Below are 25,503 nucleotides of genomic sequence, written 5' to 3' on the forward strand. Positions count from 1 at the left end.
TTCTCTCATAGCTAGCCTAAATTTTCATTTGTTTAAATGCATTCAAGCAGCTCACAGCATCATAGAATGATTCGGGTTGGAAGGACCTCGAAGATCATCTAGTTCCAATCCCCTGCCACAGGCAGGGACACCTTCTACTAGACCATAGATAAAGAACTGGCTGGATGGCTGCACACAAAGAGTTGTGGTCAATGGCTCAATGTCCAGCTGGAGACCAGTAATGAGTGGTGTCCCTCAGGGATCGGTGTTGGGACCAGTCTTGTTCAACATCTTTGTCGCTGGCATGGACAGTGGGATTGAGTGCGCCCTCAGCAAGTCTGCCAATGACACCAAGCTGTGTGGTTCGGTTGATACGCTGGAGGGAAGGAATGTCATCCAGAGGGGCCTTGACACCCTTATGAGGTGGGCTGATGCCAACCTCATGAGGTTTAACCATGACAAGTGCAAGGTCCTACACCTGGGTCGGAACAATCCAAGGCACAGCTACAGGTTGGGCAGAGAAGAGATTCAGAGCAGCCCTGTGGAGAAGGACTTGGGGGTGCTGGTCAATGAGAATGAGCCTGCAGTGTGTGCTTGCAGCCCAGAAAGCCAACCGTATCCTGGGCTGCATCAAAAGGAGTGTGACCAGCAGGTCGAAGGAGGTGATCCTGCCCCTCTACTCTGCTCTTGTGAGACCTCACCTGGAGTATTGTGTGCAGTTCTGGTGTCCTCAACATAAAAAGGACATGGAACTGTTGGAACAAGTCCAGAGAAGGGCCATGAGGATGATCAGGGGACTGGAGCACCTCCTGTATGAAGACAGGCTGAGGAAGTTGGAGCTGTTCAGCCTGGAGAAGAGAAGGCTGCATGGAGACCTCATAGCAGCCTTCCAGTATCTGAAGGGGGCCTATAGGGATGCTGGGGAGGGACTCTTCATTAGGGACTGTAGTGACAGGACAAGGGGTAACGGGTGAAAACTTAAACAGGGGAAGTTTAGGTTAGATATAAGAAGGAAGTTCTTTCCTGTTAGGGTGGTGAGGCACTGGAATGGGTTGCCCAGGGAGGTTGTGAATGCTCCATCCCTGGCAGTGTTCAAGGCCAGGCTGGACGAGGCCTTGGGTGATATGATTTAGCGTAAGGTGTCCCTGCCCATGGCAGGGGGTTGGAACTAGGTGATCTTAAGGTCCTTTCCAACCCTAACGATTCTATGATTCTATGTTGCTCAAAGCCCCATCCAACCTTGCCAGTTCTTATCATATGATTTTGGGAGCCCTCCCCAAATTTCTTCCCATTTTTAACTGGGAAGGTCATTCTTGTACTTGATGCTTCGTACTACACAATTCTGTCCCTATGTGTAGAATGGAAGTAATAAAAATAAACTTCAGCAATGCTGTTTTTGGATTTTCCACAATGTTCCTAAAATCATGCTATTCTTAGTTTCAAATTTACAGGGCTAATTTCATTATTTTGCAGCTTACATCCATGAACTCTAAAAAAGCATAGGCATTAGTCCAAAACACAGGTAAGTATTTTTCCTATGAAAGGTACAATGACAATGAATCCTTACTAACAGATACAAGTACAGCTGAAATGAGTCCCTCATACAACTGACATATTGTTCAAAACCAGTAACCCTAATAAGCTTATTTAAATTAGCACAAATAGATTTGCATACACATTTCTTATTATACAGTTGCATTTAAGGCTATATCTGTTATGATATTCACCTTTCCTCCTTGCCAGAATGTACAGATAACTTACACTTCCCACAAGTCTAATACAAAGTTTGCAGAACAAAAATAACAAAGGATTTTCAGAAATTTCAGTGTGTTTATAACCATAGCCCAAGCATGATGAACACTGATCTGGTAAGTCTAGAGATTTAATATCTTATGACTTATTCAAATAATTAATACAACAAATATGTGCAATGCTGTCATAAACACCTGAAAATCATTAAAATTAATTTGCAGCACCTACCTCAGCTATACATGAATCACATTATGACCGTTGATACTTTGGACATAAACCAGCAAATTACTAAAGTTACAAAAAAATTTGGTGATATTTATTTCACTCATTCCTTAAAACATATCTGAGTCCAGTATTTTCACTAGGATTAAAAAGAAATAATGGCATTTTAAAGACAGAAATGAAGCAGGTACCCTTGATATGACAGATCTTGCAGTTAACAGTAACATACACCTACATACACAAATGAATCAGAAGTAAAACATGCGAGTACATCTTATTAAATAAAAATACTAAATAAACTCACACGTTGAGTTGGCTATAAACAGCATTCTGAAGCTTCTTTTCCCAACCTGTTAAAATAAAAAAAGTACCCAGAAGACAACTTTAGGAAATAAGACTAACAGAATGTGAATCGGAGGTTGTTTTGCAGTCACCAGTTTTCTGTCCTATTCTAATTCATGTCTACCTATCAGAGAGGCAAAGATGAAAAATCCTTATCAAGATAGGAAAAACTACAAGTTGAGACCTGTATAAAGGTTGAATAGCCTTTATTTTCATCTACTGTTCAAATAATTCAACACAGTTTGGGTTAAATAATTATATGCTATTTTTTCAAAGCCATCATATTATTATAACAACTATGAATATTAAGAGACACAGGGTTTCTGATTATTATTTATGATCAAATAAATAATATAATAAATAATATCAAATCTTAATAACTTATCAAATCTTCACATTATAGTTACATAGCCTGCAACTTCCTACGGAAATAGGAAATTTAACTAAGGATAAAATATTCAAGAGTACCTCCATGAATGCTACTTTCCACTTTCAGAAGTGACTGAACTCTCGTATTATTCAGAACTTTCAGAAAAATTACCAGTATCTTTTAAAAGTATAAAATCCCTTCTTCACACAGTATGTTTTTCAAAATTCTGCTGAAATCCAAGAACTGTTTCCCTTTTAATTTTTTCTCTCTTGTTTAATACTCTGGAATCACTGAATGCTTACTTCTGGATATTGTCAGCAACAAGACACTAAGCTGCATAAACTACTATGTATGTTGCATATGTTCTTACACAGATCTATACTATTCACAAGTGTATCAATGAAATAATACAAACCTGATGTCTTCAGAAAATCCTTAATGTCTTCTTTTAGTGATTCCAGTTTAATTTCTGGTTTGTGTAGACTAACCTAATGTGAAAAATTAATAAACAAGCATCAAGCAAGCACTAAAAAAGTAACTTGTATATAGTAATATATAGTTATATACACAATATATCTATATAGTGAAATAACACACATGCTTAAGGTTACACACAAAGCAATCTGCTTCCTACTAACTTGACAATGGTAACTGCAGCCAAAAATATTAACCAACTTTCCCCTCACTCGATGTCTTTTCTTTCACATCAGTGCTAAATGCTGTATGTGGGGAAGGAGAGAGAAGAAGGGAGCGGGATTATGGAGTGACATATATCTTTAATATTCTGAGCAAGCACAAATGCTAGACTACACATTAAAGGACTGGTCATAAGGTACATAATTAAATAACTAGAAGTCACTCACTGTATTCTACATGAAAGAAACGAACTAAAAATATTCCCCAACTCTTCATTTAACCTCCCACAGTTCACCTCTTTCAGATACGAAATGACATCTTCAAACTTCAGATAAAAACTGTGGACCAAACATTTCTCACTGCAGCTGTGACCACCGGCTTTATAAAGCCTCTTGTAATGAAATATACTCAAAACAGACAATTAGGTACCAACCAGCTTTACAACCGTACCATGATGCTACCACCCAGATGCTGCTGCAGACTTTTCAGCACCAGCAGGAGCAGCTGCACTAGCATCTCCTGCTTCTTCTACAGCTAGACAAAGAGGAGAAAACAAATAGACCATAAAGGTCTACAAGGACAACAATCAGAAACTCAGGAATTTCTGTAACTTCTAATATATATTTTCCTAAAAGTGGCATGTGACAATAGCTGATTTACACCAGAGGATATAGCTAGAGGCTTAGAAAAGAATAGCAACCCTGGCTGCTAACTGGAAAATAACACTGGGAGATCTGTGTGCAACTTACTCCACTTTCGTGACAGCTCAAGGCATATGTTAGAAGCATATGGCCACATAATCTGCCCCAAAATGTGAGATGTCTCTTACAAAAAGCAACTCAGCAATATGCTATAGACATATCAGTTGCTGATTCAACTGCAGTAAGTTATGCTGCAATTAAAAATAAATTTCCATCAGTCTGTGCACTTTGCCAACCCTAAGAGCACTGCAGACAGCATGGCATGCTTTAGGTCCATCACACACAACTAACAAACTTCACAGTCCTTACCGTTCACACACAAGGAAATTTGCTGTGCTTGCTGGAAAGGTTGGTCTACATGAATTCACAATGCAGAATTTTAAGGAAATCTTTCAATTTTCCCTACCTGAAAGGAGGAATGCCCAATAATGCAGAGACTGATAGCATCAGCAGTTCTGCTCTTACCCTGCCACTACAGGTAAGGAAGGCTTTTACATTTGGTTTACCAACTGCGATAGCAAAGAGACTGTAAGCATGCTTTCTCAGAAAGAAAGTGATCCTAAGCACAAACCATGAGGTGTGGGGAATTGCATAACTCTCATGTCATGTATCCTGTTCAGCGCAATGGTAAAAGGTGGCAAAGGGTCATCACTAAAGGTAGGAAATCCAAGGTTTTCATGGGGGTTCTTGGGCAGCTCACAATTGGCCCTTAACAGCCTCAAGGAGTATTTTATGAATGGCTCCTTCTGAGCCTGCTTTTGTGAAAAGTCCTGTCTGGTTTGGACTGACATATGCCAGGCAGTGGTTCAGTACCTCTCCTGTATGTATTTTAAACAAAGTAACACACACCAAACTGGGCAAACTGTGCCTTACTGTTCCTCAGTTTTTGTGCACACTTTTATAAATGTTCAGCTTTGTATTCTGGGTTAAATATGGCCAATCCAAAGGTCCATGGGTTGCCTACCTTTAAAATCCTTTACAGATATTCGAAAAACACCTCAAAAATACAACTCATCAACAGATGATAAATCACACACACACAAAAAGCTTTAGAATCTATTAAAAAGAGGGTTCATTGCCTTAACACTGTGAGTAGTGAAAGAAGTGACAAAAGTGCAACCAGGAGAACAGTATTTTAATCCTCTGCTGGTCACACATCTGTAATTTTTGCGGGCTCACGGCTCATTAAGGAAGGTCTGACACTCATACTGACTTTTTCTTATGTGTGGATTCCTGGAAATTATGGCTACTCATATAATATATTGCATTAGAGGATATAAAGAGTTCAGTCCACACAGACGACTTCCCATTTTTCCTGTCAGGCCTAAAGATACAACAGAGGACCTTCCTGTGAACTGGAGTTCCCAACAGAGCCTATTCCCCAGCTGCAGAACAAAGAAACAGTGACTCTTTGGTATGCAGCAAGGCAGCAGTCGAAAAAGAAGCAGGACAGCACCCTGGGGATAACTTTCTCCAAGGATTACTTTTAGCGCATCAATCAGTTACCTTCATGTCTTCAATCCCATTTATGCAGCCAAATTCTATTTCACTATTCCTAGCCCTGCTGCAGCTGTAGCAAATACTCCTGTCCTAATCTTTAATTTACCAAAACTTCTACTTCTAGACTCTTTCCTGTATCCTTTTCCTTCTTTTGACTGCAAAATGCCCTACTGAGACAAATTTTCATGCAGGAAACATGAAAATTCTCCCTCCCCCCCCAAATTATGGTGGCATTTCTGTCCCTACTGTTGCCATTTCAGGATGCAACTGCCAAAAAGTCCTCCCATTTCCACTTTTCCTTTTATTTACTTCTGGATTATGATAAATACATTCCTACAGTGCTAAACAGAGCTACAGAGCCACTGAAACACCTACTGTTAGGGACTCATTGCATACTGGACTGCTGCTCCGTCTTCAGATTCAGATTTTTCACCTGAAAGGGGAGAATATGGTAGATGGCTCAGACACCTGCTGCAGCCAGTACAGAAGAACGTACCTCTTTGGAATTTATATGAGTGTTTAAGGGAACTAAATTGCAGAGTCAAGCAGACTTAGCAGAGATGATGTACCAAAATCACCAGACCAGGTTTACCACACACTTTTATTTTTCCCTTTGGACTAACTGATCATATTTCTGTGTTGTACTATGTGGCAAAATGCATTTAGGTATTTATATTTTAAGTAGGGTTTGTTTGTTGTAAACTGCTTGGTACAACATGCTGCCTAAGTCTCATTTGCATTTTCATCCCTATGAGGGTTTGGTAGAATGAAAAGTATGCTGCAAAAATTTTCTTTATATAAAAAGTATTACTGTGATTTACACTGATAAAAATGCCTGGCTAAGGTTTATTAGGAAAAAAACACCTTGATGAGATTTGTACTGATGAGCTGAATTCATTTCCTACATAATCAAAATGCAGCATACACCCAGGTACAACTACAGACTGTAATTTCAATGCACACATCTTGATGAAAGAGCATCTTTCTTTTAAAAGAAAATAAAATCTGGTACTATAAGGAGGCTATCACAAGCAGGGTAAAAGAGAGTGAACAATACAGGGGAGCAACCCACGATGGGAGAGTGACAACCAGACCAGGGAAGAATTCATGCTATTCAGAGGTTCAATCAGGCCAACAATCCTGAAAGGAGACAGGAATGAATGCAGCATATTTCAGCAAGCAATAACACATTATTTTTAATAACAGTTGATGCCTACCAGGTTTTTTTTCCCATATAACTGGCATTGTGAATTCTTATGGATATACTGGGGTTCAGGCACTGGGTGTCTGTATTCATCTACAGTCATGGTCAGCTTCTTGCAAATCAAGGAGCAACTGGCTGTTAGACATTCTTTCATAAAACAAGCTATTATTACAATATTTGTTGGCACCCTCTTCTCCTTCAGCTGTACAGAAGAGAAAGGATAGTTTTGGGAATCAAAATTCTGCCAAACCTTCAGAAAGCTGGCTAAGGTACCACTAGCAATCCTTCGTGTACATCTTCTTTGCCTTTGGTTTTAGCAAGGTATCCCACTGAGATCTGGGCAGTCATCACCATAAGTGATACTCTAAATGTACACTTCCTGTGTACTTGGATGCCACGACAGAAGAAAACCCAGACACTCAACAGTGATCTGGCTGAAAGCAAGCAAAAGAATAGCACAGCACTTAGGTGGAAAACGCTGGTGGGCATAGTAAATTGATTGGTAGAGCAACTGAACAGAGAGACAAATCTAGGTGCAAACTAGCATCTGAATTTGGAAATGGCATTCAGTCACCATGACTGAGGCTGCATTGACCATGCAAGAGGACAGATGAGCCTTCAAGGCACAGCACTCAAATAAGTAAAGGAAAATAGCTAGAGCACCAGCAACATACTACAAAGGGGAGGTCTGACAGAACAAAGTGTTCCAGCTTAACTCTTGTGATAAACTATTTCTTTTCTCAACAAGAATAATCACTGCAGAGAAGTGACCCAACTACACTGAAATGTGGAACTGTATCAGGTGAACACATATTTTTATCCTGCTGCAAACAGTTCTGCAAACAACTTTACACAATCTAAATATTTTTACAGGCTATTTGCCATAATTTCTCTTCAAAGCATTCTTGGTTTAGATAAGTATGTACACTCCTAGAGCAGTTATTACTGTTCATTATGGTTTTGCACAAGTGCACAATGTTTTTAGCTTTTCTTGCTATTATTTCCTAATTTATTAATAAAGGAAATAAAATATTTCCTAAATTGTTAATAAAGCACACACTCCCAAATGCGGTCCAACTTTAGCAGAAGTGGATTCAATGAAAGCTAATAAACATTCATCTTTTCTCACATAATCCATTCTGCCATAACTTGATTTTATCAGGATGAAGCCCACCTGTTAAAAACTACTTCAAGTACGACCACAGCAATTTCAAGATAACACTCTATAAACACTTTAAATCCTACAAATTTTAAGGGAATGGTTTTGGTTTATACCTTTGTGTAATAGAAGGAGGAATTATTCTGAGCATAACTAAAACAAATCTCAGGAAGGGTAAAACCCTGATTACATTGACAATTTTCCAACCCTTCTACATTTCTGCACTAATTACACTATGTGAAAAAGTATTGTGAACTTCATTATGCAAGTAAAAATAACCTAGCACTTGTAACAGAGAGCTTCAATTAGCCTTATACAAGAATAAACAGCTTCAAATGTCATGTTCTTCTGAAAGATGCACAAGATAAATTTTTAATAATATAGTGTTGATGTTTTAATAGTTTTTCTAGGTTTTATTTGAATATAATATTAGTGCTGCAAATAAAATACACAAAAGGTAAAACATACAATGTACATTACTAAAAAAAAAAAATCTGTGAATCAAGCTTGCATTGCTTCTGAATTCCATAATTTGTCCAACGTATACACAACTCCATTCAATTTAAAACTCACTGTACTGCAAATGTTACTGCTGAACATTTAAACTAAAGTGCAAGCTCTATCAATAAGCCCTTTGTTAAATACAATGCATGAAAAGGAATTATTAATTATCCAGGATGACTCATGAGCCTATGTTTATTTGCTAAGTTTTATTAAATAAATGCTACATTTCACAGAAACATTCACCTCCTTAATTTGATCTTCTACTTAAGTAGTGATCAGTACAAATTTATTTTTTTAACTGTTGGAGAAAAATGTCATGCAAATAACACCTTCAGATATCTTGGAAACTGTTCACTCCACATAAATTCTAAGATGTGTACCTGTACTCCCTTTAGAAGTACACAGTCAGGCAATACCCCAGCTGCAGTGTTCCTAGCACTCCCCAAAGCAAGCTCCTCTGCTTCATTCAGCTGAAGTCTTGTGTACCCCAGTAACCCCAGCAGCAATTCTACCTGTTGAAAACCTAGTATCTAATATTTTGGCTCTTTGTAACTGTTACTATTTCCTTTCCAACACGCTACAAAATAGGCTCAAAAGAAATTCCAAAGCAAATGACAGGCTCAGCAACACTCCTTCCGGCATTCACCTCTTTGCATTAACTGCAGGCATGTCACCAGTATACCAGAACTCAACCCACAAAATCAACCTTACATTGATTTTCCAAATTGTTGCTAACAAGCACATAACCCTACCTCTACCTCAGTTCTCAGGACAAAATGTGATTATCTTGGTATCCCCAGAGCTAAAGCTGTAGCAGCAAATCATTTGGTGCCATGACAAACTTTATTTCAAAGAGATTGTGTATCACAGTCCTTGACACTTGCTCAGGCTCTCAGTGACAGCCAAGCACAGCACTGGTGTGATCAGTTCATAACCACAGGGCTACTCTATCATCTCTCACAAATAATGCCAGGGTATTGTGTCTTCCCCAAAATTCTATTAACTTGTGAAAGAAACTGCTCGTTTTCACCTCTCCTTCCTAGACATTAAAAGAGATGACTTTACAAAACAGTTTTTGTTAATATTTAAAATACTGTTTGTGAGACTACAGGAACTCTCAAAAATCACAGGTAATATAATGGACCTTATGATCCATTCTGACTCTCTTGTTTTCAGAGACAGAAAATAGTTTTGATGAAACAGCATCAACAAGGTCATTTTCTATACTGACAAGATGAAGAGGAATCTTTGTAAAGGTAAAATACAACTGTAGTATAAATACCCAAAAAATGTAGGTTTTATTCTAAGGCACTGCCTCAAGAGATTTCTCGTAATACTATATGCATCCGCCAAAACAGTTTAAAATCACCTAAAAAGGGACCACCTGTATAACAATACTGCAACCAGTGCAGAGGAAGCATTGTTCAGAAACTGACTGTTAACCAGAAGAAGGAAAAATAAACATCACCTCCTATCAATAAACTTGAGTTCAGGTGTGATGCATAGCCACAGCAAAGTTTTCCTATTTGGTAATGCAACTTAGGAAATACACCATGTAATGGAAGGGAAATCAAACTTTAATTTAACACAGAGAGAAGCAATTCAGAATTCTGCTGCTAAGTGATAAAGATAAGGGACTCACTGACTGGGTTTTTGCAACTGAGTAGTATAGCAATAATATGACTATACAAGCATTACAAACAAAACAAATCTATACTGTGCATGAAAGAACATAAATGCGTGGAAGGTCAATAAAAAAATTTCAAGATCAAGGAGAACATAAAGATTCCTGACAAACAGGGTGTACAACTCTCTACACTGAGAAATCCTTTTGTTGATGTAGCTATATTTTTTTCGAGTCTTTCAGATCACTACACTGAACTATAGATCTTCTATTAATCTTCTATTACAAACTCTGCAAACATCTACTCTAAGAGTCAACCCAAGTACTTGTTGCCCTGATTATTTTCTCTCACTTTAACACCTTGTGTGATTAGATTAATCTTCTGACCTCCATACATACATGGGGGTTTATTTGTAAAACAGTGCTCTGCAAAGCTATCATGACAAATTTGGCTGTGGTGATTAGATCATGTTTTATTTATTTTATAGGTTACCTTTATGCTTTGATTATGCAGAGTTTCTGCTTGTATTGAATAAATCGATATGCTACAGAGTCAGGGAGGATTTAGGGATTTAACTGCTCTTCCAGATATCAAACACCACCATGGAAGGGCACTGCTAAGGCCCTCAGAGTGTCTGTCTGTATGAAAAGGCTGTACAAAACGGCCATCCACTAGCAGAGTTTAAACACCCCGCTAAGTCCTGATAACATCTAGCTTCCTAGATGTTCCTGTTTCAAAACAAACATGCAAAGTATGAAATGACTGTGAAATCAGGCCTCAAGGGAGAGAGAGACAAAAGAATGAATGCGGAGGTGAGAACATAAAGGTTTTATTATAATCAGTAACAGAGTTGATAGAGAACCTGTTTACCACCCTTCTTGAGGACAAGGTCTTGAACTTGACTTTCCACACCTCATGTCAGGCTATGTGCGCTGATGAATTGCCCAACACTTAGGAGAACCCAACATCTACACTCTTACAATTCCAGCCCCCTTCAAGTTAGGCACATTTGCTTACTCATACATCCAGAGCGCAGTCAACACGAGCAAAGCAGAGGTACATTTAGAAAAGCAGCTAGACACGAAATTAGCAATTAAAAACAAATAAAAAACCAAACCCAAAACCGCAAACACCCACCCCCCGAATTTCATAAGACTCAACCCAAAACATTTCAGTAGCACCCAATAGCACCAACGTTTCAGCACCACTACTGTTATTATGGTTCCAACGACTGACACAATTTTCATCTGAAACATCCTAAATGAAGCTCAGCTGACATACAAAAATCTGGTTTCAAGTGCAGAGAAGTTATTAAATTTTAAAAAGCAACTGCCTTCCCAGCTACAAAACCAAACTTTAATATGCACTTCCATCTATTTCAATTTCCTTTCACCAAACCCTCATTTTCTCAGGGTCACTCTGGAGGGGTGGGCCTGTATTTAAAGCTTCCCAAATTAGAGCTTAAAAGACAAAGAGATTCATTTTCGGAACTATATGAAGCAGGGAGATTTCAAAAGGACAGTCTTCATATTCATTGTGAAACCCTTCAGTCCCAAGGGGAGAAACTAACAATACAGTTGTAGAAACCAACCAGACCGCTCTCCGGCCCCGTCGAGGAGGGGAGGAAAGGGGAAGGAAGGGGAAACACGGCCTCTGGCCCCCCCAGCGGAGGCCGCATGGGCTAGGCCGGGCTGGGCTGGGCTGGGCAGGGCTGGGGCGACGGCCGGGAACAAAAGACCGGGAAGGGGAAACGGGCAAGGGAGGTGGGCCTGGGGGGCACGGCGCCAGGTCTGGGCTCACCCGGGCCTGTCGCTCCAGCTGGGAGTGGAGGCTGGAGCCCTTCAGCCGCTGCACGATCCGCGCTATGGTGAGAGAAAGCCCGCTGTCCGGATCCAGCATCGCGACACGAAGCCCCTGGCCACTGGAGGGCTGCTGCACCGGACCGCTTTCGCCGGGGCACCGCGCCTCGGTAACCGGCGTTACCAGGCAACTGCGGGACCCGGGGTTGGTCCTTTGGATGCGTCCGGCTGGAAACTAATGCCGCACAGAAAGGTTCCCGCATCTGATCATGACCCGAGAGGGGTAGCGTCGCCTGTCGTGTATGCCCAAACCCTCGTGGCCACCTCGCAGCTCAGCAAGCCTTAATTAATGTCTGGCTTTGCCTTGTAAAGGACCAAGTTTTCTCTTGCAGTCAGCTATTGCACCTAACCGAGCTGTTGTTATAAGTAGCTTACAATGCAGCATCTTCTTGCACGACTGCTCAGAGAGAGCTGGCAGTGAAAGGGCTTTAAACCCGTTGCAGTGCAGTCAGAAAGGTTAGCTTAGAAACATCTTTAGCTGCATTTTAAGTGACTTTGCGCGCTATGAGGTAGCAGAAGTCATATTCACATCATTAAAGCTTGAGATACAGTTAAAAAGCTGCTTTTTAGGACCTGAGGTATCACATCCAGCTGGTGAGAACAGCAAATTCAGCCCTGAGGCTCTTTTCTGTGTGCTCCTTGAGGAATTCAGGTGAAGTTTTATTGCGCTGTTGACTATTTTACCCCTGTCTGCTCAGCATAAAGAAGCATTAATTCATGCTCAGTAACAGGAACCAGCACAGCCCTCATTTAAGCAAAGCAGCTGCATGGCACTATGTACACCTCACCGGGTAAAAGGGACTTTAATCCACTTAGCCTTTATGGGAAAATCTATTCCTATGTGCATCAGTAACAGGACCATGTAATGAGATTCTCACTTAATAAACTAATTTACTAAGCCAAAGTACTAATTTTGAAGATCCCAGAATAAATAATAAATAAGGTAAGAGAGTTCAAGGAGGTAACATGGAAAAGCTGAGCTCTGACCTCCAAAGCTAAGCATTAATACTCATTTTCAGTTCTGAGGATGGCAATACCTCTGTAAAACAAGGAATGTGTCAAGATTCTGAAACATCAGGTTGTAACTTTTTCACTGCTGTGAGTGATGCAGATGTGAGGAAATGAAGACAGATGTCGTCAGTTACCTTGCTAGAAAAAAAACAACTAGGTATAATAGGTATAAAACCGCACTGGAACTCATCTGTCTGCAGCCTTTTTCGACTGATCTGTGAGCATTTCTGGACAAAATTAAGTTTAAAGAAGAATAGTAGTAGAATATCAGAGATATTTAACAAACAGTAGAGAAACCTGGAAAAGTCACTTAGGCTAAATCAAAACACTGAGGAGAACTCACTTTTTAATTCATGGAGAGCATGGAAATCAAATGTCCAGATACCAATGCCTTGAATATGTGTTCTAATTTACACCAAGTTTTCTGTCAGTTCTGGTCTTACATGCATATATGAAGTTGGGGACAACAGTGAGCACGCTTTATTTTATTTTATTTATTTTTATTTTATGTGTATAGGGAGTTAATTCGCCCACATTCCCAACTGGACAAGCATACAAAGTGTAATAGCTTTGTGTGCTAGTTCATAATAAAATTCTGCAAAGAGTTCACACTGAGGCAGTACCTCTCCTCGTTTTTCTTTTATTGAGAATAATTTCTTTGTGCAGGAACTTTATCTGCTAAGACAAGCACGTGCAGAAGAAAAGATCATGCCACTAAGCTCCACAGCAAAATGCCTCTAAATCCAGAGTTTTACATTGCTGCTGCAAGTGTGAGAATAAGTCCTACCCCTTTGCCTGGTACAGTGCTCAGCAGCATTTTCTTTTCTAGTTTTTGAGAGAACCTGTGGACTGCCATAGGGATAGCAAACTTATATTGCATTTGGCAAGTGTGTTGCTTGGTATGTAGGGACTCACAAGTTGGGTACATTCCTGCTGGTAGCACAGCATGATGTCTGGCTGCTTTCCATGCTGTGATCTGCAGGCACCACGTTCAGCCAGATGGCAGGTTGTGGAGTGGGATGGAAGCCACAGCACCTTGCTGGATAGAAGTGTGTGTTCTCTTACTCCTGGGGAATACGGGGCAACAATACATCCAGGTGAGTTTCATTTGCAAGGCGTAAGAATTTGCAGGTCTGCAAAAGCCACCTTTATCTCTATAGGTCAACAAAACAGCAGAAAAAGCTAATGTCAGCTGCAGATGGGTAATTTCCTCCAGCTGACTACCTCTGCTGCAAGTTTGCCTTTGTTTGTTACCCTCTACATGTGCATGTCTGTCACTTTTCATTCCCTGTTTTTCTAGGCTATTTCTAGTTTGGTTTCCTTCCTCCTATGCACTGGGTTTCTCTTTTGCTGGTTATGTCTCCAGTATGGGTAGGAAAATTTACTTCTTGTAAATGCCAATCAAAGATAAAAAGGAAGGCAATATAAAGAGATAATCTTTACAGAATCTTACTAAGGCCTGTTAACAGCTTCTTGTGTATCCTTACCATATCCAGTTAAGAAATCTCATGCTTCTTTTTTGCTTCCTTACAAGGAGCTTACTGCATAGCAGCTTGAGAAATGCAGGGTCATTGGTAAAAAATATTACTTAAATAACAGGCATTGGCAGAAATCCCAACCATCTCTTTAGTCTGTCACCCTGGTATCACATGACTAGTTTAACTTGGTTCATGTGATAAGTGTTTGACAATTACTGCTTTTTCATCATGATTTACTTTTAAATTGCAAGTAAGCAACTGCATAGGCTGGTTTTATGATGTCCAGTACCACATACCAGAGGAGCCTGCAGGTTTGATCAGAGGTTCTGGTGTAGGTGTCATTGTTTTTCTGGTTTGGGTTGTTTATTTTTGTGGTCTTTCCCTCTCTTTTCTCAGTCTTTCACTCCTGAACACTAATTCTCTTCACCACTGTATTCCTCCTCCATTTACAGCTGCAGTGCTCTACAGTGTTATACCTTTCTTTACTGTATTTTGTGTCAAGTTACTGCAGTTAGTTGTACCTGATACTAGTATCCCAATTATTTATCTGCCACTTCAGGTTTGGAAAGCATCAAGAGTTTGGCAAGAGATGGTAAAAACTGCATAATCAGTATTTGAAATATTTCACCCATATTCTCTCCATCTTTCCTTGGTGGATTTTCGGTTGAGGAGAGGATACTAAGCAACAGATGCATCATACTGTCATATTGAAGTCACATGAGACAAAATGCATTTTAACACTTTCAGGTGATTCCGAAGACCAGTTTATTTCCTGGAGTGTAAATGCAGTCAGTAAAAAGGCAAAACAATCAAAGGATGCACTGCATGCCTGGAAGTTGGCTTTTTTCCCATGTTAGTTGACCTAATTAAAACCAGGGCTGTCTGCAGTGACCAAAGGAGGCAGTTGCCTTTTAAGACAGAATAATGGTGAAGGAAGTCAACAAAATCCCAGCAGTCCCAATTCCAGACTCCCAGCAGTCAACAAAATCCCAGCACTTTCAGTCACCTGCTCCCAAGACAGTCTTCCCCGTAGCAATTTGCAACATTCGTGCTGCCCTGATCCCACCTTCATCTTTCATTCTCTTGCTGGTAGAAATGCTAAGTTGTGAAGTCTCCTCTCAGGCCTGCTTTTTCTGCTGGGGGAACAGGGGTGGGGAGGGACTGGAGGGGGACACTGCCCCTTTACCTGTGCTGAAGGTGGATACAGTCATGCAGTCAGTGCTGGCAGGGTAAGGGAAGGAGGGATGGTGCAGAATACGACTAAGCATGCAATCGTTGTCACTTATTACAGTACATAAGGCACTTACCGTTCCTTGACACCCTGAGTAGCAGGGGGTTAAGCTGTCCAGGGGAGCTACACATTGCAGTCACCCTGATAAAGTATCATAAATATTGTGCAGATCTCTAAGTTGTCCCCCTTTTTTGCTACATGAGACGCTGCCAGGAGAATGACATTTTGTGCAGTCCCTAGTGGCAGACTGGGTCATGTGTAAGGATGGCTGTGCCCCAGCCAGATCAGTCAAGTGCCATCACAAAAGTATAAGGTATTAAAGGAAAGTAACAAAAACCAAACACAAATACACCCCACACACATCCCCCCCCCCCCCCCCCCCATTTGCTCTACTTCTCTACTTCAAACAGGTGAGTGGGGGATTTTTATCGCCCCTCAGGTAAACTGATTTTTTTTGTTGTTATTTTGGACATTTTTCATCTAAAAAGCTACTCCTGCCCAGACCTTCATTTCTTTCTCCACTTAGGGCCATTTTAACTCATGAAGGTTTAAATATCCATATTCCTGATCCTCAGTCTCAAGCCATTAGCAGAATATTACCTGTGAACTAAATTGTCAGGTTCAAAAAGCTACTCCTTCGATTTTTCATCCAAGCAGGTTCTTTCAGTGAACATCATATTCATTCCTTTGCTCAGTGTGCCCACTCTCTATATTAGACTAGTGGATATTAAACTTTAATCTCAGTTATGGGCCAATCCTGCAAGCTTACCTTTATAACGTACACTTGTTTCCTTGTGCAATCAGAAGAATTGTTTGGAGCTGATAACACAGAGGTGTGACAGAAAAGAAACTTATATCAGTGACTCACCCTCATCAGTTTCAAGCTTTATACAAATTACTGCCCAAATAGTGACAGTGTGTATTTTGATAAGTTTCAATACTTTATTTAAAATAATCAGTTCCTGTAACGAGATATTTTTCCCAAATGCCACTGATGCAGGAAGCCTAGATGGTGTATCTTCACTCGTCAGGGCAGAAAACCTCTCTTATTGCAGACTATTGTTCATGAGAAGTTATATATTTTATCTAACATGTGGCTGAACTTGAGAGCTAGACTTTGACTATCAACAACATTAAGGATCATCAGTCTAATTTTAGGAGTTACACATTGCTTCATTTCTTGATCTTAGGTAATGTCCCACCAGACAATGGAAATGCGGAATGAACTGAACATAGCAAGCAGAACCTTATGAGTTTCTCACAGTTTTTTCTCCACTGATGGTGCTGACGGCACTTTTCTTTCCTTGTACAGATAAATGCTTTATGCCATTGGAAGGGAGCACTGAGCGCTGAATGAATATCTTCACCAACAACGGAATAGAGTCTCCTCTAATTGATCTCAGGCCATGGCAGGGGCCTAAAGAATTGTCTATCAAAAGATTTGCAATTGTCCTGTATTAGTTAAAAAAGATTAAGCCAAAATATAAAACTGAGCCCTAATTTCTACACTAATTCTCTGCTTATATACAGGAATATATTATTGCAGAAAATAATCCTAAAGCAGTGAGCACTAATGCTGCTTGTTAAAAGAATCACTACTAAATGATCAGTTTTTACTGTGGAAATAAGCTTATAACAAGAACATTCACAAGACTTCAAAGCAACCACCTGAAAAGAGTGGAACAGTGAGGTGGAAGAGAAAACATATGTAAACCACAGCTCTGAAGGCTGGATTAAGAGCCATTGAATAGCAGGCTACCCTGCTCTCACTAACCCCAAAAGTACAAACTAGTGTACACATCTGCGTAAAGGAAAAATGGCACTGAAATATTGTACCTGGCTCTAGGGAGCACAAACAAACCCAGATGACTTGATTTCAGTTGAAGCTTTCCACACTGAAAGCAAAGGAGTTTAAATATACAAATGCAGTCAGGTTTTTTGTTTTGCATCACTGTTTAGAGGTCTGTAAAGAAATCTTTCTAGTGAAAAAACAGATTTGCTACATCAAAAAAAGGACAGAGGTACTACATTAAAAAAATGTATTACTTTGTTAATGAACAGGATGCAGGATTGAATCTTACAATCTGTACTGCAGCATGTTCCCAGAAAGACCAGGAGGGAAAACTAGAAACCATTCACAAAGGTCATAGTGCTAAAGAGCTGAAGAAAGGTTGAGATTATTTGTATTCATGGCAAAAAAAAAGAAAGTGAAGAGACATATTATGAAGCTGGTAAAGCAATATAGCGAAACTGCACAGATTTGCTCTAGCTGAAGCTATCAGTCATTACTGTGAATAAACAGTCATATAGCAATGTAATTGGAGGAATATGTAATGTCAGGATGACTGCGATTCATTAGACAGCTAAGGTGTGGAATATTTTAAAGTCAGATTTTCCCTAATCCAGCTCCAGGAGCCCACATGCCTGAGCTGAAGTTTGTCAGTAACTTGCAATAATCCAACCTCCTCTCAGCAGGATACCTCCCTGCCTATCCTGGTGACTTTTATCATGAATCACTTTAGTTCTTCATAGGAAGGACCCCTGCAGCCAACATTCCTACCCAATGTTTTCCAGAGCAGATGGGATAAAAGGTGCTACCACCTTAAATGAATATGTAGATATACACTAGTAGTCAGTGGATAAAAAAATTCCTGGTCTTTGTCTGAATCTGCATTCAGGCTTGCACCCACAGAGAGGCGAGCAAGGTAAATTTTTTCTGGGTAGAATGTATAGCATCAACCTAAAATATAGCATTAAAATACCTCATTGGAGGTGTTCAACAGCAGAAAGGCTCACCCTCACTTACGAGGATTTTGATTTTGGTAAAAATGATACAGATTTTGATCAATGAAGTGACACATAAACCTGTCCCCCACACATGTACTGACCTAAAGGGAAATATCAGTGGGAGATGACACTGATTCTTTGAAGTAATCTATTTTCAAAATGTAGTTAATTTTTTCCCTAACTATAACTGTGAAGATTTGCAATAAGAATGGGGCAAAGACTTAAAATAGCCTATAGAGCAGATTTAGTAAGGGATTTTGAGGAGAAAATATATGTATGCATATTGATTTTATAATCAAAAGCTCACTTAGAAAAACACTTTGCTTTGGCATCATTATGCAGTGGTTTAGGACACCAAAACCCCCAAATGCCCATAGCCATGCAGTGGTTTTAACTTTTAGTGCATTCAACTGTGACAAGAGTTAATATGCTTTACTTTTTAAATTTAATATGTATATATATATTTTAATTTCCTTATGCAGTGAGGTGCTACAGGCTTTCATACCTTTTTCCAAGAGGAACAAGTCTGAGACCTAACCATTTATTTACTCCTTAGCACTGGATAAGAACTCTTTTGAAGGTACTGAATACAGCTCAGTTGCATGGGCTAAGGGATGAACAGTCGGGACTTAAGATGCTATTTGCAAATTCACAGTTTTGGTTAAATTGGTTTAAAGAAGGAGAAATCACACAGATAGGAAGGTAGGAAGGGCAATAGCTAAAGAAGCGCTCATGAAGATACATCAAAGAAAGTACAGAGGAAAAGGAGTCCTTATCATGTTATTAACTAAATGGGTCACTATGTAGTGAACAGCATGATGGGAAAAGTGTAACCAAGGAAAGAACCTGTTTTGTTTCTCATTCCCCTGTACTATTCAGGGAAATGAAATTTACTGCCTTCTTGATAAGGAAGATGGGTTTCATCACAGAGATATCAATTTGTACTGCCAGTTTCTTCTCAAACAGCATTAAATCTGAAAGGTCTTGGATATTTCGTAATATGTCAGACCAGAAAAACAAGTTTCCTATCTTCTTAGGAGTGATAATATTGTGTATGACCTACCACCTACTCCTTCCTAAAACTAAAAATGTATTTAGAAAATTATATCATAATCTGATTTTTTAGAATTTATTTGAATATTTCCCACAGAATCCAATCTTAAATTTCCAGCTTTCTCTATATAAGGTCTTGTGAACAAGATATTCCAGTATGAAATGACTCACTTTAACAGCTAAAGAAATAAATAGTGCTTTACTTTTTATTTTGCTAGAGCATTCCTGTTTGACTTCTAATAACTACTTTTGTGAACAGTCATTGAGAATTAAGTGAAGACTTTGGAGAGAACTGTCTTTAGAAAGTATAAAATTGCAGCTGACACTTCTGGCTTTCTAACTGAAATGTAAATGAAATATAAAGAGATAAGATTACTGTAAGATTATGGTTTGAGCAATATTATACTTCTCATACTGCTGGGTTTAAAAGCAGAGTGAGTGAGAGTAGAATCTGGGAGCATTTCACTAGCATGTCACTTAAATTATTTAAAACCCCTGTACTTGCTCCAGCAACTTTGAAACAAAGCTTTTAAAAACAAAATACTAATTGTTACTGATCTTTTGTCATGGTCTCATCAGAAGTACTTCTCCTACTTCAATTTATTTATTTTCCCCACATTGTGGGAGTGCAAAATGAATGCACTAGAATAAAAGGAGATCACTGGGAAAAAATAAGGTATCCAAGAAGTGACACAGTAGCCACAGTTGCTATGACCTGTGACTGTTTTGCACTGCTTTGTCTGTACAGAGCATGCTTAATGCCAGTGTAGTTGATTACAGAAAGGGCCAAACCAGTATGCATGAAATTGCAAATGTAAGACAATGACATCAGGCACACAAAAATTATTGAGAGAAATCATCCACAAGAGTTGCAATTTTTCAAATATTTGTTAAAGCAAAATGAACAATGTATCGTGTAACTTTCTGTATACAGGGATTACATCCCAAAGATCCAACTTCTAATATGTTCCTCTGATTTAAAAGCCCCTTCCAATCCAAATCATTGTATGCTTCTATGATTCTATGTATATCTGGGAATACCATGGCCTCTTAACTGAGTCTGGCTCTATCAAGAAGGGAGTGTAGGGAATTCAGAGCAGAATTTGTCCTTGGACTTTTGTTTCTCCCTTGTTTTGAGAGTTGTGTCTTCTCCATGGCAGCTTTAAAACAGTTTTGTACCATAAGCAAAGACTAAACAATGAAAATGAATTTAAAACTTGCGTGCTTTCAGTCACATTAACTCCCTGCACAATGTAATATTGTATAAACACAGACAAATAGTCCAAATTAACTACAGCAGTTCTTCCTTGGAGTGTGTTTTCTTAAGAATTATATAGACAAAAACTACTGCAAGTAAGGCCAATAATACCACCATTTAACAGCCAGTCTGTGCTGAAACTCTAGAAATTATTATTTTCACTGTTTGAATAATATTGTGAAATCAGTCTGTATGGAAATACTGTCAAATACTCCCAGGAGTGCTTAGCACAATAGTCAAAATAAGGCAGTATTTGAGCTTGATCCACCTCTTTCATTTTCTCAAATAATTATAACTGACAGCTTTCAATGTTCAGTTATTGGACAGCAATTATACTATCAAAGAAGTCCAAAATGCAAAGACAATTTGGCTAATTTACAAATAAAGATAAGCATCCCAGAAATAAAGACCTAGAAAAGAACTTCAGCAGGGGTAAATTATCTTCACTCCCGATGGTCTCCCTGTACCTCATCTTACTTGTTCAATAGTTAGTCCAAACTATCAGCCACAGAGTTCCAAAACAAAAAAAAAACCTGGCCTTCAGATTGTCACAGTAAAAGACCAAGAGTCAAACAGTAAAATACTTAATTGTGTACAACAAAATGCATAGTCATGAGCCTGGCTTAAAATCTTACTTTCATTTTAGGAGCCCCAGAACTTGGGGACAACCCACCATCTCACTGCCTGAGTACCCTTCCATGCAAAATCATGACAGTGGAAAACTGACAAAATTCTAGATGTCACACACTGGTTTGCTCTTCATTAGATCAAAATCCTACTTGGGTTTAAAGTACTTTCAAGGAGGGAGTATTTTTTCTTTGTGAAGATAACTGGAAGGGGTTTGTAGACAATAGTAGCTGTCTATGTTGTACCAATAGTAATAGAAAGGTCTTCTAAACATGTCCTAAAATTTTTAGATAGAGCTCTAGATTTAGAAATAGCTCTGATAGCTATTTCATAACTAGATACCCTCCTGCAAATACTCTATTTCCTGTTCTTCTTTTTTTTCTTATTCTTTGCCCTTACTTCATGGTCTGAATTGTCCCAAATGACTAAAATTCATACTCAGTTCTTGATAAGACACTTAGCCAGTTAGTTACTTTGAAAAAGTGAGGCTGTATATGCCCCTCTTTAGCTATGGAATAATACAGTATTCATCAAAATATAAGCAAATTTTATGTTCAATTTCTTGTGCAGATGTGCAAATTTGTGAAATCAGGTCACTGCTGTTCACAGAAAGTTATGATTCCTATAAAACCTGAAACTTGCAAGAACTACTGTTGGTGATTAAGTGAATGTAAGTGTAATTTTCAGTATTTTTCTAATGGAGACAATGCTCTTGCTTCATGTACTTCAGGTTCTCTTAAGCCAAGGGTCATACAGTTCTTGGGAAGTCAGATGTCAATGAACAAATTTCAGTAGTATTACCTTAAAGGTGTTTATATATATTACAGAAACTGATACTCCTCAAAAATGTAGATGTCAGCTCGGATGTCATGAAACACAAAGTAACTTCTCTCCGTACATAGTAAGACACGTAAACTTTGGATTCTTAAATTAAAGCCCTGGCTTCAGACATGCTGGTACCAATTCACCCAATAATACGTCAGCTGACTTTCTCTATTTCCTCCCAATTAATTGTTCAGCCAGTCACTTAATGACTTAGTTGGTGTTGTGAAACTAACATCTCTATCTAATTCTGTGGAAATGTGGAAATCTATTTGATCTTAACGTCACGAGTATAGGAGGGCTTCTTCTGAGAGAAGAGCTGTCTGATAAACATAGCACTGGATCAAGTCTGAAGAGACTGCCTTCCTTTTCCTGACTCTTCCACCAGCCCATTGAGTGGCCTGTGTCAAATATTTCACTTTCCTGTGTTTCTTTTTTTTCACCTTTAAGTTGAAACTCACAGTGACTGCAGTTAACATAACTGGCTTTTTTTGTGTACTTCTGAGTATATTTCATACTTATGAAAACGTCTAGAAGTAAAACAGTAGTGACTCTTTGTTATGGGCTTGACTGGAATCTTAAACAGAAAAGACTACAGTTCTCAGTTGTTACAGGTAGAGGTTTATTTTATTGTTCCAATTTTGAGTTTTATTAAGGAGTTGAATACCATCCTGAACAGTTATACTGTTCTGTTGCTGACATTTCGACCTATGGGGGCTGTTTCTAGTGGCAGCCCATATCTTTTATCTGTTTGTTACAAACTGTGTCATGACTGTACCTCAGAAACCAGCCTCAGGGGACTGGTACCTTAGAACATGTGATGGATTCTGACTTTGACTGATGCTGGTTTAGTATGCAAAAATACGCTCAAATGAGCACATTAATGGTTACAACACCTGATGGTGTTTAGATAATCCAAAAAAAGTGACCTCTTTGGCCATGTGTTAAATCATCCCAAACATCCAAGAAGTTAAAATACTGTGAATTGCCATTTCCAAAGAAAGAAAAGTAGTCACCCCCAAAATAATTTAAAAGATACCTTGAGAGGTATCCAGATCTGTGGCATCTTCCAGGCATTTATTAAGCTACATGCCACGGCACTGTCATACATGACCCCTGGAAATGCACTGCAGGAGCAGCAAGAGCAACTTGTTTGCCTTTGATCCCCTTTACAGTTGCTGAATGCTATTTCAGAAATCACCGATGATGCGTCAAAGTGCTCTGAAGTACATTTCATCCTTCTGTTACTGAGTTCAGATGACTATGATAGACACTGGTCTTAATCGTAGTTACTGTGGGACACTGATAAGACTGAAGCTCAGATCACCTTGAAAAGGCTTAAAATCAGTGTTTTCCTGAGAATTTTGTGTGTTCTCCAGAGGATGGCCTAATCGAGATCTCCTTTAGTTTGTATCTATGTGAGTAACAACACTGACTCAGTGGCCTAATGCCAACATAACCCTGGCAAGTGAACAGAAATAGATCATGACTTTCCATATATATTTCTTATCATTCATTTACTTTATTTCATCTGCCAGGACAAAAAAGGTCTGGCAATAAAGCAAAAATATTTGTAGGTTTGACACAAGATAAACATAAGCGTTTCCAAATTCATAATTTTACAAGTGGCATTTCTATTTAAATTTAAGTAAAGATCTTTGTCAAATTAATGGAAAAAAAAGAACAGATGATTATTCTTCAGGAAAAAGAACAAGACAGCTGTAAATTGATGTGGTTTGGTTTTGGACAAGAAAAGCATTATATACATAGCATGAAATGACAGCACAACTGTTTAGGCTGCAAAGACAGTGTGTGTTCAGTTTTTGACATTATAGGGGGACAAAAGCATTAAGGCTAAAATAATAAAAAAAGAAATAAATTTGTCAGATTCTTTTGTTACCAAAGGGGAGCCTGCTCCCCTTTGAATACAGGGAACTTCTGTATACTTTTCTCTAAACTATCTGCAGAGGTAAACTACAGTACCTAAATTATTTCCTAATTAACAAAGCCAATTTTATTAATAAATTAGTGTTGCCAGTAAAGCAGCCAACTCAAAGGAAGTCCTTGCCTAAAACTCCCAACATCTCAGATAATGGATGACTAAGTTCAAGTGGGACAGACAGCCAGGTTCTTTGGTTTCTCCTAAATAATAAAATTCCCTCAGTGATTAGCAAGCATTTAATTAAAGCAGCATCCTTTTGTCTCTCTCTTAAAGCTTGCAGGGAGATAATGAGATGATACTGATCTGCACAGACAGTGACCTATCATACAATTAGCTAAAGGTAGTGGAGAGAAATGATGCTAAAAAGGCAAGTCAGAACTGTCCAAACGTTATGATTATTGGCTGTACATTTGAGTAAATCTATCCAAAAAGATGCCTAGAAAAACAAAACTCTTTGATCTTTGCATATTTCATGCAGAAATCCACTCCAAAAGGGGAATCAAGAGTTTATAGCAAACTCTTACTCATTTAGTCTGCAAATTAACCAGCAGACGTTGAATCCAGCTCAGCCCAGGGCCAGATGGTATTCATCCAAAGCTTCTAAAGGAAATAGTAAAATTATTAAACATGATATGTAATCTCTTGCTTAAAATTATGTTGTTGCCAGAGAGAAAAAAATGGGCCAATGTGATGCCAATGTTTAAAAAGCATTCCAGGGGAACTAAACCCTCAGAATTACGAGCCAGTCTGTAAGCCTGGCACCCACAGGAGGGAAATGGGTAAAAATCTCTATCTCTGGACACATGGTCTGCACAAATTTTGTAAAGGAAAGCTACACCTTACAGAGCATGTGAACAGGATGATCCAGAGTGGTTTAAACAGTAGCTACACAGTTGCTGATATTTGCACAGGATAGCATTCCGTCACTTGTCCCAGACTTGCTTTTGGTTGAAATTAGAACCCTCTGGAGTCAATCATGGCTCAGTACTTACCCCTCAGCTCTTCAAGTCTATACTCCACATGCTGCCTTCCACCACTGTGCTCTCCAGCGCATTTGCTTTCTGCATGGTATGTGACTATACTGAGAGCCTTCACAAAGCAGGGCCATTTTGCATTTCTGCTGAATACATGAAGTCTCTGGCTGCAGTTGCTGGCCTCATCAATTTCAGCCCTCTTGCATGTGCTTAGGATGCATGTCTTAACACTGTAGTGGGCCCATCCTTTGGGATGGGGCTAGGTACTCTCTCAGGAAAGATGGCCCTTCACACCTTCTCACACACAGTTGAGACTGTATGAGGCGAGAGATATGCACTGGCTTTATGGTGTTTGCTGTACTGAACTGCAGCCATGGTCAGACTCTCACCCCACTGAGGGCAAGCGGGTTAGTGGGACCTTGCAGTGGTAGGTACCACTGAAGGCCAGCTGTGTCCAGGACTTCCAA

The 25,503-nt window shown here is 39.2% G+C and overlaps 1 protein-coding gene across 3 annotated transcripts in view; it reads right to left on the reverse strand.

Moving 5' to 3' along the window:
* The window catches only part of TBC1D19 (TBC1 domain family member 19), a 49,453-nt gene extending 37,523 nt beyond the window's left edge, over positions 1-11,930 (reverse strand). The window contains exons 1-3 of one of the 3 annotated variants that reach the window (XM_057405590.1): positions 11,795-11,930; positions 3,081-3,148; positions 2,258-2,303 (exon numbers count right to left, since the gene is read on the reverse strand). Coding sequence is in view for 1 of the 3 variants with exons in the window: in XM_057405588.1 (XP_057261571.1) it covers positions 2,258-2,303; positions 3,081-3,153; positions 11,795-11,893 (218 nt within the window). In the remaining 2 variants the exon portion in view is untranslated. Of the gene's footprint in view, positions 1-2,257; positions 2,304-3,080; positions 3,154-11,794 lie in introns of all 3 variants that reach the window. The other 2 variants (XM_057405588.1, XM_057405591.1) reach the window with 2 other exon arrangements.
* Between the last annotated feature and the right edge of the window lie 13,573 nt (positions 11,931-25,503).

This window comes from Pezoporus wallicus, unplaced genomic scaffold (assembly GCF_028554395.1).
Source record: "Pezoporus wallicus isolate ANWC-B61680 ecotype Strahan unplaced genomic scaffold, APGP_CSIRO_Pwel_v1 contig_642, whole genome shotgun sequence".
Taxonomy (NCBI): Eukaryota; Metazoa; Chordata; class Aves; order Psittaciformes; family Psittacidae; genus Pezoporus; species Pezoporus wallicus.